Source organism: Sus scrofa, chromosome 14, assembly GCF_054392235.1.
Source record: "Sus scrofa isolate SSC_HxYL_T2T_F1_AM1 chromosome 14, Sscrofa_HxYL_maternal_Yorkshire_Landrace_v2.0, whole genome shotgun sequence".
Lineage (NCBI taxonomy): Eukaryota > Metazoa > Chordata > Mammalia > Artiodactyla > Suidae > Sus > Sus scrofa.
In genome coordinates this window covers 157,845,342-157,865,052 of record NC_139396.1, presented here as the reverse complement: position 1 = coordinate 157,865,052, position 19,711 = coordinate 157,845,342, and the positions used below count along the sequence as shown (strand labels likewise).

The 19,711-nt window shown below is 45.3% G+C and overlaps 1 protein-coding gene across 28 annotated transcripts in view; it reads right to left on the bottom strand.

The window, feature by feature from the left end:
- The window catches only part of FANK1 (fibronectin type III and ankyrin repeat domains 1), a 113,684-nt gene that overhangs the window by 90,776 nt on the left and 3,197 nt on the right, over window positions 1–19,711 (bottom strand). For 8 of the 28 annotated variants that reach the window (XM_084995886.1, XM_084995885.1, XM_084995889.1 and 5 more), the window contains exon 1: window positions 7,228–7,357. The exons of 14 other annotated variants lie outside the window; for them this stretch is intronic. Coding sequence is in view for 2 of the 14 variants with exons in the window: in XM_084995882.1 (XP_084852008.1) it covers window positions 7,228–7,289 (62 nt within the window). In the remaining 12 variants the exon portion in view is untranslated. Of the gene's footprint in view, window positions 1–6,378; window positions 6,586–7,192; window positions 7,358–19,711 lie in introns of those variants that run through there. 6 more of the 28 variants (XM_084995884.1, XM_084995890.1, XM_084995898.1 and 3 more) reach the window with 3 other exon arrangements.

The following is a 19,711-nucleotide window of genomic DNA, read 5'->3' as shown; positions in this document are numbered from 1 at the left end:
GGAGCGGCCCCACGAGAATTCATACAATTACAAAAGTCAAATCACACAGTCTTGGGGTTGGTTAAAAAGTCAAGTCAGACAGAAGAAACCAGACAACAATCAATTTCAGTGGAAAAACTCACTTGAAGCTTTACCACCAACCTCAGAGCAATGCATCACACATGCAGGGTAAGGAGTCTACAGCAGCTGTGGGCAGAAGCTGGAGCAGGGGCACAAGACATGGAAGGAAGGAGGGGTCCAGCAGAATCCCGGCCAGAACAACAAACTCTCTCCCAGCTAAGGTGGTGAGGGTCGACTGGGTTTGCACGCCTTTGACCCACTTCAAACCCTCTGTGTTCCACCAAGAACTGACCCCTTCTCAACACCATGGTTCTCAAACCCAACAACAGGAGAGCCGCCGCCACCAAGAGCTTGAGGGGCTGGCTTGTCTTTTCTCCTGAAGGTCGGCAGAGGCAAAGGAACCTTCTCACCTCCGAGGTTTCCTAGTGCTTATTTTTGACACTCGACAACTCCCTATGTTAATGATATGAGACGTTTCCTTCTGACTGAATATCCCATGGCCAACTATCCCATAGCGATCCCACAGCTAACTCCCAGTTCTCTTTAGTAAACCAAGATTCATCTTGGAAACTGCAAATTCCTTCCCTTTCCTACTGATTTAGTTTTTTCTTTTGGGTTTGTGTTTTGTTTTTGGCTGCACTCCCAGCATATGGGAAGTTCCCAGCCAGGGATTGAATCTGAGCGATGGCTGTGACCTGAGCCACAGCAGTGACACCAGATCTTTAACCCACTGAGCCACCAGGGAACTCCCAAAGTTTACCATTTCAACCACTGTTGTGTGGACAGTTTAGCGGCACTAAAGACATTCGCATGTGCTACAACCATCAGCACTACCCACCTCCAGAACTTGTCATCGGGTTAAATGAAAACCCTGTACCCATCCACTGAACAACAGCCTCTTCCCACCCCTACCCCCGTCTTAGGCGCTGGCAAGCACTACTCCACTTTGCATCTACGAATTTGATGACTTCAGGTAAGGGGTATGAAAATAAATTTCTAGGCCCCAGATGGAGCCACTCCTGCTGGGATTCCAGGTTGGCACATGGACTTTTTCATGTTACTGTAAATGTTCTGCTTGACCAGATCTGTGGTATAGCCAATCAGCCAACCCCACTCTGGGCTCTACACTGATTTCCTCATTCCCGAGGTTTCAAAATAAGGTCAGAAACACACCCCTGGCCAAGCATGTTACTGCTGCCAACTCTGTACAACTCACTCTCGCCCACCTGCCCTGGGGAGAAGCGTGCCACTGCTGTGAAGCACTGTACCCCCAACCCATGGGTTTTCCCTCAATCAAGACAAGATTGTCACTAAACTGATGTTTTTTGGTCATTTGACAGTGGAGTCCTACAGTATTTGTCCTTTTGTGTTTTTTTAAATTTTTTTCCATTACAGTTGGTTTATAGTATTCTGTCCATTTTCTTCTGTACAGCAAAATGACACAGTCACACACACACACATAGTATTTGTCATTTGGCTAGTTTATTTCATTTGGCATAATGCCCTCAAGGTTCGGCCGTGTTGCAGCCTGTATCAGAAATCCTTGCCTTTTTAAGGCTGAGTAGTATTTTCTCTGCTCATGTGTCGATGGACATGGGTCACTTCCATCTTTGAAAGTGAATAAGCAAATGGCAAGTGTTTTAACCAGATTTTTTTGTACCAAAAATACAGATTAAGCAATAAAAATAATTTGTTCCTGGCTCACAGAAAACGTTCTCTTTGTAGAAGATCTTCATAAACCTGTCTCCAAGGCACACAGATAGCTTCCACTTTCTATTGGTGGAAATCCTATTTAAGAGTTCTCTTTAGGAGTTCCCGTCGTGGCTCAGTGGTGAACGAATCCGCCTAGGAACCATGAGGTTGCGGGTTCAACCCCTGGCCTTGCTCAGTGGGTTGAGGATCCAGCATTGCCGAGAGCTGTGGTGTAAGTTGCAGACTCGGCTCGGATCCTGAGTTGCTGTGGCTCTGGTGTAGGCTGGCGGCTACAGCTCCGATTAGACTCCTAGCCTGGGAACCTTCATATGCCGCAGAAGCAGCCCTAGAAATGGTAAAAAGAAAAAAAAAAAAGAGAGAGAAGAGAGTTCTCTTTAGGAGTTCCTGCTGTGGTGCAATGGATAAGAATCCACCTACAGCAGCCCAGGTCCCTGTGGAGGCAAGGATTTGATCTCTGGCCTGGAGCAGTGGGTTAAAAGGATCCAGTGTTGCTGCAGCTCAGATTCCATCCCTGATTCAGGAACTTCCACATGCCACAGACGTGGCCAAAGAAAGAGTTCTCTTCACCTTTACAGACTCCCCAGAGTTGCAAAATAGCTCAATAAACCACAAGGGAAAAAAGAAACTGCTAATCGCAAACAAACAGTTATTACCATCTGTCAAGTTAATACAAAGAGCAACCCCAAAGCTGAAAATGTCAAGTGCAATTTATGCTTCAATAGGACAACTACATATGGTTCAGATTACACTGTTTCAGGTTTTCTAGTTCAGCCTTGCATTGCCTTTCACTTATTTGAAGTTGAAAAGGACAGCCTGCTTCGCAGATGCTAACGATTCTGGCCTATGAATATGCAAATGACCTGTCTGGGGAGAGGCAACCCTCCCTCCACGTGGTCAAGCCACTTGGGCATCATTTTCAGGACTATTTCAATGTTTCTCATCTATAGATATGGCTGTTCTTTGAATTCCCTTTCAACTGGTTGTAACATGTTACTGGTTATTTCATTAATTAAATATTTAACACATTTATATGTATGTATACTCACACACACACACACACACACACACACACACACACACACGAGTTTTAACTGCACCGTTTTTTGACAAAATACTTAATAGAATGGGTGAGTTAATTCTGTGCTACTCCAAGTATGGCTTGTGGAAGTGCAGCCTGGGCATCCCCCGGATGCTTTTGTTGGGAATGCAGAAACCTGGGTCCCCATCAGAAGCACTAAATGTAAACAGGACATATTGAAGTTAGAGCCGTGGTAGGTTAACACTCATCACTGACCTCACGCACGGCCTGGAGGACGGACCTACCAGCCTCCCCCATTCCGTCCCGGGACCTTCCCAGTGCTTCCTGCCTCCCTCTCACCAAGCCTCCCCCCCAGTGGATGCCGAGTTCATTGCCAGAGACCTTCCCATTTCAGGTCCAAGCCCAACCCCACCCAGAGGTCCCCAGACCACACCTCTGGTCACCAAAACCCACCTCCCTGCCCTCCTACAATGAATAGAAGCTTCAGGAAGTGGAAGTGAACTCAGAAAGACCCAGGCCTCAGATAAGCATTCAACATGTATCCTCTCAAATTTGTTCGGGGCAGGAGTGGAGCTCAACCATACCCGGCAAAAATCTTCTTCCTTATACTTAATTGCTCTTGCTAGAGAGAATTGAAGTCTTCTCCTTAAGGGAGAAAAGAGTGAAAATACTTAAGAAACAGCCTTGAGTCAGCCTTTCTTAATCCATCTCTCTACGGGGTTGCTGTATCTTGAGGTTTCCAATGCCGCCTCATTTTCAAATCTTTCATTTCCTTATTCAACCATACTTGAGAGCCTACCCAGTATTGGCCTTGGGAACATGTGGAGACACAGGTGAACAGGCAGGGTTGGGTCCTAGCCTCCTGTTGGCTTATGGGTTAGTTAAGGATGGGTGTGGAATGCAGAACTTCCCACATAAAAAGAGATGGCACATGTTTAAAAATACACAAAGGGATGCACAACAAACTTTTGGGCAAAGAAAACACAATGCAGGAGTTCCTGGTGGCCTATCGCTTTAAGATCCATTGTTGCTGCTGTGGTTCTGGTCACTGCTGTGACTCAAATTCCATCCCTGGCCGGGCAACTCCCGCATGCCATGGGCGAGGTAAAAACAGCAACAAAAAAACATGATGTCAATTTAGAATGTGATGTCTCAAAAAAACTGAAGATGCTTTCACATATTGTAGGTTGGGGGGGGAACTCTTGTCTGTAGAAGGTGATTTTTCTGAGGGCAAGAGCTGTATTCCATACTATAATGGATATCAGGGAGTTCAGAATAGTTCTAGCAGTAACAAGTGAGAGCAAATATTTGAATCATTATACTAAGAAGTGGCTTCGGGTAGAGACTCCCCATGCACCCCCACGGCTCTTGTGGAAAGATGGGTGTGTCCTCATCTACCCATGAACTCCCTCTTTTTGTGGTTCTTCTTAGACACCCTTTCAGCTATCAGTTTGGGTTCACATTATGTGTCTTCTTCCAGACCTTGTTTCGTGCTTTATGTCAAGTGTTTTCATGTGCACTGCATGGTCGTGAACCATCCAGGCACTGCCACAGTGGACTCAGTTCACAAGTATCCCATTTAACCCTCATAGGAAGCTTACAAGACAGAGCTCAGCATTCCGCCCCCACCACCCCCGGCCAAGACCTGGGAAGCAGAGACACACCCTAAATCCTAGAGCTGGTCAGCGGTAACCCAGGCTTGCCCAGTTCCAATGCCCATCTGTGCTGCCTTGCCTCACTGCCTTGTTGCTACCACAATCTTGTAAATTTGCTCTTATCAAAAATGAACACACAAGTCAACAGTACCCTTGGAAAGTAGTGATGGCAAGGGCTATTATGAGAGGAGAAAGCTTTAGTAGAACAGCGGTGGCAAACTAGCCTGACTCATGCGAAGCTTCCAGTAATCAAGTGAACATCTGACAGCTGATTAGTGAATGAGGCACCTGCAGAGCCAGCCCTGCGGACGGTGTCGGCTGCATAGATGTGCCTTCCTGGCAGAGCCCAGCCTAAGCATCATGCAGAATGGGAACCAGTCAAAATGTGGACATGGGATCCGAAAAGGATGGAGAACGACCAGACTATCTTTGAATCATTCTGTTGGATATTTCAAATCATTTTGTTGGATATTTCTGTCAATTACCAATTCAGAAGAGCAAGGAGGCAAATGGTACATGTTTCTCTTAAAAGGATACAAAACAGGGAAGCCATTTTCCTTTTCAGGAAACAAATTTGATAATTGGCCTTGTCAGGTTTTTTTTGTTTTGTTTTCTTCCTCCATGATTGACTACATTTGATTCGTTAAATTCCATGGTTTTTTGGAAGTTCTTAATCCTAAACTCATACTCTTAACATTGGTTCACATTAAAGCTAAAGAAAAAAAACTTTTTAGCTAACAGTTCAGTACTTTTCAGAACTTTTACTACGTTTTTAAATTAAATTTTGGAAAAAAAAAGTTACATTATAAACAGCAGCAACTAGTCTAAGTCTACAATGTTTTTAAGAGGGTGAGAGTGTTTTCTTTCCCTGAATTATTATGATCTCAAAAAAAGCAAAGTAAGATGCTGAAAACTAGAAGAAAAATGTTTTTTAAAAGATGCTGGCAGGAGTTACCGTCTTGGCTCAGCAGAAACTAATCTGACTAGTATCTATGAGGACGCAGGTTCAACCCCCTAGCCTTGCTCAGTAGGTTAAGAATCCAGCATTGGCGTGAGCTGTGGCCTAGATTGCAGACACAGTTCTGATCTGGAATTGCTATGGCTGTGGCTGTGGCAGAGGCTGGCAGCTATAGCTCCGATTAGACCCCCTAGCCTGAGAACCTTCATATGCAGCAGGTGTGGCCCTAAAAAGACAATTTAAAAAAAAAAGAGAGAGAAAGAGAGAGAGATGCTAGCAGTGCAAATGAGAAAACATGAATGGAGCTATAACTCTAGACCAGACTGAGGGGAGAGGAGGAAGGAGGTGGTAGAAATTGCCATTTGTTTTCTTCTTCCCTGGAAAAGCACTTAGGTTAGCTTCTGGAGCAGCTGTTAGTCCTTGAACAAGGTCAACAAACAGGTTTTATCTCATGCAAATAATTGCTAAGGACTGGCCAGGCCCCAGCAGCGTTCATCTTAGCACGAAAGGGCTGCAGTCAGAGGCAGGGTGGAGCTGCAGAGAAGCTGTGTTTGTTGATCCCACCCTCTATCCAACCAACAGCAAAAAATGACCCAGCATTGCCAGGCAACCATCTCTTAGCTCTCCACTCACCAATGATGGCGATTACGTGGCTATTTTAGCCCCAAACATCTTGTTTTCGAACCAGAACTTGTCAGAGAGAAAGATAGATACCACAGATTCTACATTTCTTATCCATGCCTTTGGATACTGTCAATGAAAACAGTCAATCAATAATCTATAACACGTTTTATCTGAGCCAAACTAAGGAGGAGCCCAGAAAACTGCTTCCCGGACTGCTCTGAGAAATTACTTGGAAGAAGCATGGTTTCCAGCACAGTTTCCAGCACAATTTTCTATCTTGTCAGAGCCAAGAACAAGTAAAGGATACATTTCAAGGAAACAAAACTCACAGATCAGCAGTACACAGCAAGTCAATTGGCCTTGCACCTGGGAAGGGAGGCTCAGCATCACAAGAGTCCCAGCATCAGAGTCCAAGGAGACGAGACGTGTCATCCTTACTTTTAACGTGGACATTCTGCACTTGTGGTCTGTGTGTCCTTTGCTCCAATAATTAAACCAGATGTACAATGCATGTTGAATAGGCCACAAACAGGCTACTGTATTTAGCACAAAATTCAAGTTACCTCATGTTTAAGCCAGAATGACATCCCTATAACTTCGTCTGAACGTTTCTTTCCTCAATAGTTATTTCCTTTTCCCGTTCTACCGGGAGAACCCATTGTACGTGTGGAAGGACACAAAAGGACACAAGGACGCAACGCAGGGCCAAGGAGAAATAAGCACCTGATCCTGACTTTGAAGGGTACTCTAAACATGTTGTGCAGATGAGGAAAATTTGCTAGTAATGAGCTTGTTCTACAAACTGTAGATTTTTCACTAGCAGAGTGGCAAAACTCCAGAAGTTAGATAACGCATGTGTTGGGGAGGCTGTGGAAAGAAAGGCATAATATTGCTGGTGGGAATGGAAGTTAACCTAAGTCCTATGGGAAGGTGTTATCAAACTGACACTGCCTTCCACTGGGCAATTCCACAGGTAGCTATTTATTCTACAAATATACTAGCTCAAACCCAAAGTCAGGGTCACAAAGTTATTGCAACATTGTTTACAATGGTTTGTAACAAGAACTGCCCTGGTTCCTAATAGCTGCTGAAACGATTGGTACAAACAGAGTAGCATAAAACAACAGGAGTTTATTATCTTACAGTTCTGGAAGTCAGAGGTCCAAAATGAGTCTCACCCAACGAAAATCAAAGACTGGCTCTTTTGGGGTGCTCTCAGGGAGAGTCCATTTCCCAGCATTTTCCAGCTTCTAGAGGCATCTCACCTTCCTCAGTCCCTGACCTTATACCACTCCAGCCCCCACGTGCATCCTCACACCATCTGCCTTCCCTCTTATAAGGACGCTTGTGGTTAATTGCATTGGGTCCACCTGCATAAGACAGGGCAGGCCCCCCAGTTTACCATCCTTAACTTAATGCATCTGCAAAGCTCCATTTGGCCTGAAAGGCAACCTATTCACAGGTCCTGGGGATTGGATACAGGCATCTCCTGCTCAGCCTATCACAACAGCAAAAGACAGGAAACAGAATGTCTGTGGGTAGTGGACTGGTTAAATACATTCGGTAAATTTATACTATGAAACACTACACAGTTGGTTAAAAAAAAAGTGAGAAAAAAACTCCTTATGGACTAAACAGGAAGCTTTCCAAAATAGGTGAGAAAAATCAAAGTGGAGAACAGAGAAAGGAACGTAGTATGCAAAACTGGCTCTTATTTACGTTTAAACATTTAAACATTTAAACTGTCTCTGGAACGGACGCCTCGGAAACTAGCAAAGGTGGCTGCCTGCAGGGCCGGCCCTGGGGGCGTGTTACAGAATGAGGCGACTTTACTACCAACTCTTCTATAAAACTTTTAATTCTTGAAACTTGTAACAATATTGCTTAACCCAAAAGCACAGTCATAAACTCTAGGAAGAAGGAAAAGGAAGCAACATGCAGAAGGAGTTCTAGATGCGAGAGGTCAGGGCAGGCTGGAGTCTCAAAGACCAGAGTCCCGGTACCAGGTACAAGATGCATAACTAATTACTCCAAACTTCGTGGCTTAAACAATTATCTCAGGTGTTTGAGGGTCAGGAATCTGGGACTGGCTTAGCTGGGGGGCACGGCTCAGGGTCTCTGGGGAGGGAGTCAAGTTGTTAGCCGGCCGGCCCTCACCTCAGGGCTCAGCTGAACCTGGAGAATGTGCCACACGCTGGCTCACTGAGCTGTGGGCAGGACTCAGTCCTGCTGGTTCTTGGCCAGAGCCCTCTGTCCCTCACCACGTGGGCCGTCCCACAGATGCTAAGTGTGCTCGTGTCGTGGTAATGGGCAGGTGGTTGGAAAGAGAGAGAAAGAGAGAAACTGAAGAGCAGCCCAAGGAAGAAGCCCCAGGCTTTGACAACCGAATCCAAGGAGCGAGGTCATCACTTCTGTCATATGCCGCTGGCCACTCAGACCAACTTGGGCACGATAAGGCAGGGGACAGGAGGGGTCACTGGGGGCCACTTTGGAGCAGTGGGGAACAGTGGAGGGCAGGGCTCTGGTGAGTCAACCTGAGTAAAGGAATAAAACCGTGAATGACTGTAGGGAGTGTAGAAGGCAGCACAGAGACAGGCCTAATTAGAGACATAAATGTGCACTAGGAAGTGGTGGGGAAACAAGACAGGGAGAGGAGTTCCCTGGTGGCTCAGCAGGTTAAGGACCTGGTGTTGCCACTACTGTGGCTTGGTCGCTGTTGTGACATGGGTTCAATCTCTGGCCTGAGAACTTCTGCATGATGTGGGTGTGGCCAAAAAACGTTTTTTAAAAAAGAGAAACATATATATGGAGAATGGCATTTGGCCCAATTACAAGCCGCTGACTCACTATACTTGCCATGCCCTGGGCCTAAGCTGAAAAACACTCTCTTATCCCACTGGAATTATTTCATATATGTCAGGTTCCCTCCTTCGCTAGGAGGAGATTTCTTTCTTTTTTTTTTTTTGTCTTTTTGCCTTTTCTAGGGCAGTTCCCAGGTTAGGGGTCGAATCAGAGCTGTAGCCACTGGCCTGCGCCACAGCCACAGCAACTTGGGATCCGAACCACATCCGCGACCTACACCACAGCTCACGGCAACGCTGGATCCTTAACCCACCGAGCAAGGGCAGGGACCGAACCCGCAACCTCATGGTTCCTAGTCGGATTCGTTAACCACTGAGCCATGACGGGAACTCCTAGGAGGAGATTTCTTAGGAAGAAGCGCAAGGCTTTCATTTGCACACTACCTACCACCCCACACCCACAGCCACATGGGAGGAAGCACTGCGTTGTGGCTTAAGCAACACAAGTTGACTGGGTCTTGTAGCACAGTCCTGACAGCCTTGAGAAACTAATCTTTCTCTTCTCAACAGAGATTCCTCAGCTGGTAATTCCACTGCATTCCAGAAAAATCAGTCTCTTCCTCTTCAGATGCACCAGTGACATTGTATCAAAATATCACACAGAGCCGGTATCAGGAGCCTCCAATAGGAGGCAGTAAAAGGGACACAACAGCACTGATAACGTTACATTCCTTGTGAAAATATTTGACTTAAAATGTCTTAGGGCAACAATCAGGCAAATCTAGACGAAACATTCTATAAAGACACTTGGCCGCTTCAAAAATGTAAGTGGCAGAGTTCCCGTCATGGCTCAGTGGTTAGCGAATCCGACTAGGAACCATGTGGTTGTGGGTTCGATCCCTGGCCTTGCTCAGTGGGTTGAAGACCTGGTGTTGCCATGAGCCATGGTGTAGGTTGCAGATGTGGCTCAGATCCCAAGTTGCTGTGGCTCTGGCGTAGGCCGTCAGCTACAGCTCCAATTCGACCCCTAGCCTGGGAACCTCCATGTGCCGCAGGAGCGGCCCAAGAAATGGCCAAAAAAAAGCCCCAAAAAAAAGACAAAAAAAAAAAAAATGTCAGTGTCATGAAAAAAAGAAAAAAAATATGGGAGATTAGCCCAGGTTAAAAGAAGACTAAAGGAATATGACAATTAAATGCAGTGTGTAATTCTGGCTTTGGTTCTGGTCATTTGGAAAGAACAAAAGACAGCCATAAAGGCTGTTATTAAGGCAACAGGGAAAATATGAACAGGCAGTAAGTGTTAGATAATATTCCCAATTAACGCTAAGGTTGGGGATGTATTCATTGGATGGTGACTCCATAGCTGAAGTGTTGTGATATGTTCAGCTGCTTTCAAATGGTGCGTGTGTGTGTCCAGGAAGTGGGCGGGGGGAGATGACGACAAAATGATCATAAGAGAGTGTGTGAGTGGAAAAGAGAAAGCCACTGCAGCCAAATGTAAACAATCAGTCTCTGGGAAGGTCATCCAAGTATTCTCTGCGTGACTTTGAACTATTCTATAGCCCTGAACTTTCCCTGCATGAAGATGTCCATCTCCATCTGTGTCTGTGTCCACAGGCCCCGTATTTGCAGTTACACCTTCATCTGTGTACACAGGCCCCGTGTTGCAGTTACATCTTCATCTGTGTACACAGGCCCCATATTTGCAGTTACATCTTCATCTGTGTACACATGCCCCGTATTTGCAGCTACACCTTCATCTGTGTACACAGGCCCCGTATTTGCAGTTACATCTTCATCTGTGTACACAGGCCCCGTATTTGCAGTTACACCTTCATCTGTGTACACAGGCCCCGTATTTGCAGTTACATCTTCATCTGTGTACACAGGCCCCGTATTTGCAGTTACATCTTCATCTGTGTACACATGCCCCGTATTTGCAGTTACATCTTCATCTGTGTCCACAGGCCCCGTATTTGCAGTTACATCTTCATCTGTGTCTGTGTACACAGGCCCCGTATTTGCAGTTACACCTTCATCTGTGTACACAGGCCCCGTATTTGCAGTTACATCTTCATCTGTGTACACATGCCCCGTATTTGCAGTTACAGAGAGCACAAAACCAGCCGCCTATTCACGTAGGTGCAGCGCTCCAGAGGGTTCATGCATGTCTTATACAGCAATTATTATGCCTTTCAAGATCTGAAAAGCCTATCTCGCCATCCATAGCGAGAGAGAGAGCTACTGACCCTAAACAGACTGCCCGTGGGTGCCTGAGCCACGGAAGGCAGGAGGCAGACCTTGTGTGACGTGGACGTGTTCCAAATACTCCAAGTCCAAGGTTCACTGGAATCACACCGTTACTGCACTAAACCCGGAAGTCTTGTCCTGAACTCTCATATTTGATCTTTAACGCTGCAAAGGACAAAGCTGCCTTTCAGTTCACGGTATCAAGAGGGCCAGCTCAGAGAACACTGCCGCGTAAGTTTAACACTCCCCGGGCCGCAGGCTATGATGCCACTGCTCCGACTCCTAAGTCAGCCTCGTGCTTAGGACTATATGGTAACTTGGGCTGCAAGTCACTCTCACCTCCCTGACCAAAAGGCGAGAGCACCGTGGCTGTCTCATGTCTTCATGTCACTGTACCCGAAGCATCCATGTAAACGATTTCGTCAGGTTCAACGTGGGGCTGTCTCACCTTGGAGGACAAGAAAGCAGGCACAGGTGCAGAGATTGCCTAAAGACTAGTGGCGTGATGATTTTACTCGAGAAATGGGAAGGCAGCAGAATCGACTTAGAGAGAGTTTAGGTTTGAAATGCTCTAAATAAAAGAATAACAGGTAATTTAACACTGGTTGGGAAGGCCTGGCTGCAATAATGCTTTGGTTTTTAGCAGTACTCATCTTTGTCACTTTAAGGCAGAAAAAGCAGTTGAGTCATTAAAAAAAAAAAAAAAAAAAAAAAAAAAAAAAGACCCTGCTTCTCTGAATAGATCTTAGAAGAAACTCAGTGAAAAGTCAGTCCAGGTCGTATTGTGCAGTGCAGGAAACTATATCCAATCTCCCAAGATCAACCATAACGGAAAAAGAATATTTTTAAAAGAATGTGTACATGTGCATAACTGAGTCATTTTGCTGTACAGGAGAAATTAGTACAACATTGCAATTATTTTAAAAAGCCAGTCCCTGTTTCTGTTGTAACAGTTCTGGAGGAGGTGATCCCTGAGAGACCTCTACGGAAGCGCAGAAATAAGTAGAAGATCTTGCCGTCTCCTTGGCGGACGATGCCCTGACGTTCATCCAGATCCTTGCAGCCTTTCCTGCTCAAGGACATCCTCCCTCCATCCTTCCGTGACGGGGCAGGGATCGACACAGCTGGTTTAATAAGAATCCTGCCCTGGGATTTTAAGAATTAGAATTCAGAAAGAAACTTCAATCTCTCCTTGGGCAGTTAGAGCTGATGACACAGAGTTGGGACCTAGTGATATATTCTTATCCCAAAATCAGAGCAGAGAGGAAGCAAGTCAGCCGAGAGAGGAGACCACCATCCTTTGAGAAGACTCAAGAACGCTGAAGCAACACTTCTAGCCAACTCCGGAAATATCCTAAACGCATTCTTTTTTTTTTTTTAGTGGTCGCACCCGAGGCATATGGAAGCTCCCAGGCTAGGGATCAAATCAGAGCTACAGCTGCCTGCCTACGCCACAGCCATAGCAACACTGGATGGGAGCCACATCTGTGACCTACCCGCACCTCGTCACAACACCAGATCCTTAACCCACTGAGCGAGACCAGGGATCAAACCCGAGTCCTCACAGACACAATTTCAGGTCCTTAACCTGCTGAGCCACAACGGGAACGCCTCTTGAACACTTCTAAATCAAATTAAAATATAAAATCTTAAAAGATAGCAGAGACCACTTCCCTCTGGAGAAGCTATCTTATTAGTTATATTTGGCCTTACTCTATTTTTGATACACATAATTTTTTCAAAAATACTTTCTCTGCAATGTACCTAAAATAGTTATAAAGGTTTCTTTTAATCTTCAAGGAATTAGCACCAAAAATATCATCTACTGAAGTTTCAATTTATCTTTATTAACTAGGACTTATGCAATTTGATCACAAACCAGAAGACATGGATATCATTTATCAACTTTATTCATTTTTTTCACTTACTAACTACATATTGAATGATTTAAAGATGGGAAATGTTGCTGGATTAATGTATTAAATGTTTTACAAATGTTTTCAGGTCTTAAAAAAATTAGAAGGCTATGAAAAAATTATTGAAAGCCCTGATTAATTCTCTTGAATTAAATTCTTTAAAGATCTTCTGTTCGAATTTTAATGACCAATTTCTGCTTCCAGCGAGTATCACACTAATAATTCCACAAAGAACAAAAATTGGATGGCGTTCCTTCTGTGGTGCAACAGGATCTGTGATGTCTTGGGAGCCCTGGGACACAGGTTCAATCCCCTGCCCAGCACAGTGGGTCAAGGATCCAGCACTGCCACAGCTGGGCTTAGGTTGCGACTGTGGACCTCATCTGGCATTGCTATGGCTGTGGCGTCGGGCGGCAGCTACAGCTCTGATTCGACCCCTAGCTTGGGAACTTCCATATTGCACAAGTGCAGCCCTAAAAAGAAAAAAAAAAAAAAAAAAACACACTCGCTGCTAGCAAATATTTAAAAGGATGGACAAGATTAAATGAACTTCAAGGTCCCTCCTAACTTCAAGATTCATACCCAACCAGATGTCCCCTGAGAATCAAGTTACTATTTTATTCTCTCAAAGGTACTGGCGAATACTATGGCTGTGATATTAACAAATACTGCATTATGCTGTCATCGGTATTATATTAACTATATTACATTGTTATGCCAACATCACCTAGCATATTTTCAGCCAGGTGGGTACATGGTACCTTTTGATATTGAGGGGTTTCAAGTAGCATTGTACAAGTGTAGTTGATTATAGCATCAGTGAATTAATTAAAGAGAAGGCTTCTTCTTAATTGCTTTTAAGGATTAAATACATATCTAAGGACAGCCCCAAGGAAATTACTAGAAATAGCCCCCAAGTCAGTCTTAGCCTTTCTATTTCCACATACTTGGGTTTCTATTACTCTTAGGATTGACCTTTATTAACTGAGTCATTAAAATCCAATAAACATACACCCTTCAGATCCCACAGCTGGATCATACTCTGGAGATAGGCAAAGGGCGACAGGGGCTACCACTGTTTTACGGAATAAGTCAATGATCCAAGAAATGACTCCTCAGGGAAAGGGCGAATTAAATTAGTTCACAACCCTGGGCTGTTCAGAATGGCTTTGACTTGTGGTTTCTACATTAACAACTTTAATTATTTTCGTCCTAAACTAATGATGCTGTTGGAAAGATAACCTATATATATGAAGCAACATGGAAAATGCACATCAAATACTTTTTTTAAAAACAAGAAAATATTTAATTTCAACAGGTCTGTCCCTTCCCTAATTTTTTAGTGAGTGGCAATACCAAGGGTAGCTTTGGGGGTCTTTAACCCTCCTTCTCATGATCCGGAGTTTTAAAATATGTGTATATATCAATTGCAGCAACAAGAAAAGCCCCTGGCTGCCACTTACAACCATATTGCTGCCTGCCCCCTAAACCCTCCCTATATAAAAAAATCTGGGCCTTGTTTAGGCAAGGCAGCAGTTTCTTGATATACACCTACCTTTTAAAAGAAAGGCTACATGGACGTTCCCGTCGTGGCTCAGTGGTTAACGAATCCGACTAAGAACCATGGGGTTCGATCCCTGCCCTTGCTCAGTGGGTTAGGCATCCGGCGTTGCCATGAGCTGTGGTGTAGGTTGCAGACGCGGCTTGGATCCAGCGTTGCTGTGGCTCTGGCGTAGGCTTGGCAGCTACAGCTCCGATTCGACCCCTAGCCTGGGAACCTCCATGTGCCACGGGTGTGGCCCTAGAAAAGGCAAAAAAAGACCAAAAAAAAAGAAAGGCTACATGCAAATCAAAGTTAGAACCATGACTAAGAGACCGAGGCGAACCCTGAAAGGCATGGAAGGCTTCTTTCTCCAAACCTGTTTTTTCCCCCAGTCTTCCCCACATAGGACGAAATTTCACCATCCTCGCAATGACTCCAGCTGGGACTCGGCGAGTCATCCGTAACTCCTCATTTTCACTCACCGCCTGCCAGACTACCTAGTTATGCCGGCTTGCCTGGTTACTGGGGTGCAAAATACACCCCAAATGAGTATCTTTCCCTCCCTCCCGGCTGCAGTCGCCTCCCTGCTGTGGTCCCTGTGACTCCAGGCCACCTTCTGGCCTAAACCAGGATCAGAGACTCTACGGATGGATTTCTGGATTTCCTCTCCCCCAACCTGGGGAGTGAGAGTGAGCTTTTCAAAATACACCTCAGATCGCCTCCCTCCCTCGCCGAGAGGCCTCCCAAATTCTTATCCAGTTGCCTCTCCAAACCACCACATACAAGGTCTTGGATACAGTGTGCTTCAGGCATGTCAGCCTTTTTAGTCCTCTGAACACATCAAGCTCTTTCCTCTGCTCTGGCAGATGGAACTCAGGATCCTCCGGTCTTAGGTTAAATGTCAGCCCTCCTTGTTGAATGACGCCCTAAAGAGGGTCGGGCTCCTCCCTCTGTGACTCTACTCTCGGCCACGGTCACGATTCTTTTGCTAATTTTTAAAATCTGGTTTCTGTCCTTCTGTCCCCAGTGCCTGACGTGGGACAAGCCCCGGACAAGCATGTGCGGACTGGAGAGCACTGCTGTTAACACCTGGGCCTTGTGTCATTTCATTTCTTTAAGAGTGTTGTGGTGGGCTTGAAATGAAAGCTATCTTACTCTGCAATGGAAAGGGCTGTGCACCCGCGAAATGTGAAGTGCCTCTCACGGAGTATGCTTTGAGTAAAGCTCATTTAAATCATTTCTAATTTAAATTAGAAATGTCAGGCCACTTACAAGTATGACATTTCCTTTCCTTCATTAGCCTGAAGAAGGTGTTTTAAGTATCTCCCTCTATCCAGTAAAATAAAGGAAAGAGGAAGGTAGGCTTATTCGGAATACCAAGGACTGCCAGATCCTAGACCCAACACGATCGCTGCATGGCTGTAGAGTACTTGTTCATTAATATGAGAGATTGGTAAGAATGTAAGAGTAATAAATTACTTAAGCCCAGGAATGGTTTTAAAAGTCTGTGTAGCAATTTTTTTTTTTTTTGCCATGTAGTCTTAGATTCTAAAGATATTAATTCTATCAATTAGGTTATAATCAAATGTTATCAAGAAATAGAGGCTTATATAAATCAAGTTTAAAACTTAAAAAATTCAAAGTGATGCCTTTTAAATTGCTGTAGCTTAAAATCCCCAGTAAAGTACTAAGGTTCAGAATTCCCATTGTGGCTCAGTGGGTTAAGGACATGACATTGCCTCCATAAGGATGTGGCTTTGATCCCTGGCCTTTCTCAGGGGGTTAAGGATCCAGTGTTGCCACAAAGCTGCAGTGTAGATCACAGATGCAGCTCAGATCTGGTGTCGCCATTGGCTGTGGTGTAGATTGCAGCTGAAGGTCTAATTCGACTCCTAGTCCAGGAATCTCCATATGCTGCAGGTGCAACCCCCCCCCCAAATACTAAGGTTCCACTGCAGGTGCAACCCCCCCAAAAAAATACTAAGGTTCCGTGTAATCCCCACCTCTGGATGCTGAGCCAGCTGCCAGGAGGGCAAAACAACTTGATGGTGTGTCTCATCAGAGCTCAGCGTTATCCCCAGACCAAGCCTATACCTGACAATTGGATTTCACCTCCTCCCAACAGGAAGACAAAGCACTGTCATGACCTGCTTAGTCTGGGGAACCTGCCCAGACACACCCGGGAACTGAACTAACCAACCCGTTTACCAGAGGGGTTTGTGCCTAAGCATCGTCCAAGAATGAGCTGACTGACTCATTTAGCGCAGAAGGTGGTGCAGACTCGTTAACAAGTAAACAACGCACAGCCGTGTTCTGTGCATCTCCCTGCCCCCAGGGCTGGGGCAGACCAGGGACACAACTGGAGATGCTTATCCTTGGGGCCTTGCCCCAACTCTGGGCCTATTTCTCTCCTGAGAGGCAGAAAGAAAGGAGGAGACATTCCTGTTCTTAGACGCCAGGCGCCAGTTCCTTTAGCTGTGACCCCACTCCCTTCCAGGTTGTCAGCCCCACCCCGCCCCGGCCTCACCTTCTTGGCAGGGTGCCCTCATTCTCACACTCTCCTGCCTCCTTGTTTCTTCCTGGAACCCACTCGCTGCCCATCCATGTAGCTGTCCTTTAAAACATCTCCCAGATGTTACCATCTCTTATAAACACTGCCTATCTGTTTACCCTCCTCCAAACCAACTCAGAATTAATCTCTCCCTCTTAGGTATTGTATCTGCATTTTATCATGACTCTTATTACTATTAGCATGTTATTATGCTAACATGATGTAAGTGATACATACGTATATGTTCAATTTTCCCATTGGAAGTTAACTTGATATGGATTAAGGGCTTAAACGAAGACCTGAAACTGTAAAACTCCTAGAAGAAAACACAGGGAAAGGGCTCCTAGACCTCAACCTTGGCAATGGTTCCTTGGATATGACACTAGAAGCACAAGCAACAACAGCAAAAATTGATGAATGGGGCTGTGTCAAACTAACAAACTTCTGTACAGCAAAAGAAACAATCAATAAAATGAAAAAGGCAACCTACAGAATGGGAAACAAATATTTGCAAACCATCTATGAGTTAAGGGGCTGATATCTAAAATATATGAGGAACTCATACAACTTGGTATCAGAAAAATGCATGACCCAATTAAAAAAAAATGGGCAGGGAACCTGAATAGACATTTCGCCAAAGGGACAAAGAAACGATCAACAGATACATGAAAAAGAGCTCATGTCACTGATGATCCGGGAAACGCAAGTCAAAAATCACAATGAGATGCCACCTCACACCTGTCAGAATGGCTACTATCAAAAAGAGAAGAGAGGAGTGTTGGCAAGGATGTGGAGAAAGCGGAACCCTGGTCCACTCTTGGTGGGAACCTGAATTAGTACAGCCACTATAGAAAACAGAGGACAATGCGGAGCTTTCGAGAAAAATGAAAAATAAAGCTACTATATGGTCCAGCGATCCCACTTCTGGGTATATATCTCAAGGACATGAAATCAGGATCCTGAAGACATGTCCTTCCCTTGTTCACTACAGCATTATTCACGAGAGCCAAGAAACAACCGAAGTGTCTGCCGATGTACAAATGATTAAAGAAGTGGTACATACACACAATGGAATAGTATTCAGCCACGAAGAAGGAGGTCATGCCATTTGCAACAACATGGATGGACCTCAAGAGCATTACACTAAGTAGAGTAAGTCAGAGAAAGGCAAACACTGCATGATCTCACTTAGATGTGGAAGCAAAAAGAGCTGAACGCATGTAAACAGAGAATTGATTGGTTACCAAAGGCTGGGAGGTGGAGGAAATGGGGAGATAGCAGTCAAAGAATACAAACTTCAAATGGAATAAATCTGGGGGATCTAATGTACCCCGTGACTACAGCTAACACTACTGACTGTATTGTCTACTCCAAAGTTGCTGAGAGAATAGCTCTCACATGTACTTATCACATGCAGACAAAAGGTAATTACAGGAGGTGAGAGGGGTTGTTCAACCTATCATGGTGATAGTTTCACAGTTGCTAAGTGTAGCAAATCATCAGGTTATAAATGTTAAACTTGCACAATGTTATGTGTCTATTACAACTCAGTAAAGCTGGGTGGGGAAGCCATGTGATCTCATCATTGTCTTTCCTGAAATTCTGGAAAGAAACTAACCTGCCCTATCATACTACTTTTACTAAAGAGTTCTAAGGCAGCAGCTATTTGCTTATCCCGAGCCTTGCCTCTTATGGGATGTGATGGTAGACACCTGGTTTAAATGCTAATTCCTTGTTTTTGCCACTGTAAGCAATGGACCTCCAGTGTCCCTTTGGGTCATCAATGTCTTCAAATCAAATGAGATTGAAGAAATAATTCCGAACCCAGTACCAATTCAGAAAACAAATCCTAAAGGTTCCGTTCTCCGGATCCCACTTTTATATTTTTATCAATGCAGAACCACTGGGAGGGATAGAGGACAAGGGGTCTAGAAGAGGGATTAGACTTAAATAACCTTGGGAGCTGGTGGAGAAGTCCAATGAGACCTGTCTCTGGGACTCCGGCGGAGCCTGAGTTTGCTCCAAGTGGGTGTGGCCAGCGGTGGGGACGGGAAGCTGGGAGTAAAGGGGTGGGGGAGCAGGGACAGATTGGAGCCTATCAGGAACACCTGAAACCTGCAAGGATGAAGGGGCGCCCGTGTCTGTCCCTCGCTACTCCCGACGTCAGGGATGTGCACCATCTGCAAGAGAAACCGGCGACCTTTTCGGTGGAGCCGTACCCGTGCCACACTCGGCACTCCAGGAAACCGGAGGAGGAGAGCTGGCAAAATTTCAGTGGCTGCTTCATACCATCAAGGGGAGTAGCCCTCGAACAACCTCGTGAGCCTGGGGTCCAGTGCCATCCCGGAGAGCGTAGAACACAAAATGGGAAATGCGGCTTCACCTCCCCTGCTACAGCTCACACAGGTTCTCGGGTGTCACCAGAGCTCAAAAGGGAAGAGCCTTCTGGGGGGATTCTTCAGTGCTGCTAAACTGGCCCAGAGCAAAACCACCCATTTATCAGATTTGGGACGTTCCCTTCTACTCCTCATTGGCTAAGGTATTATTTATTTGTCATCATGGAGGAGGGTCGGGTTCCATCAAATGCTTGTTCTGCATTTA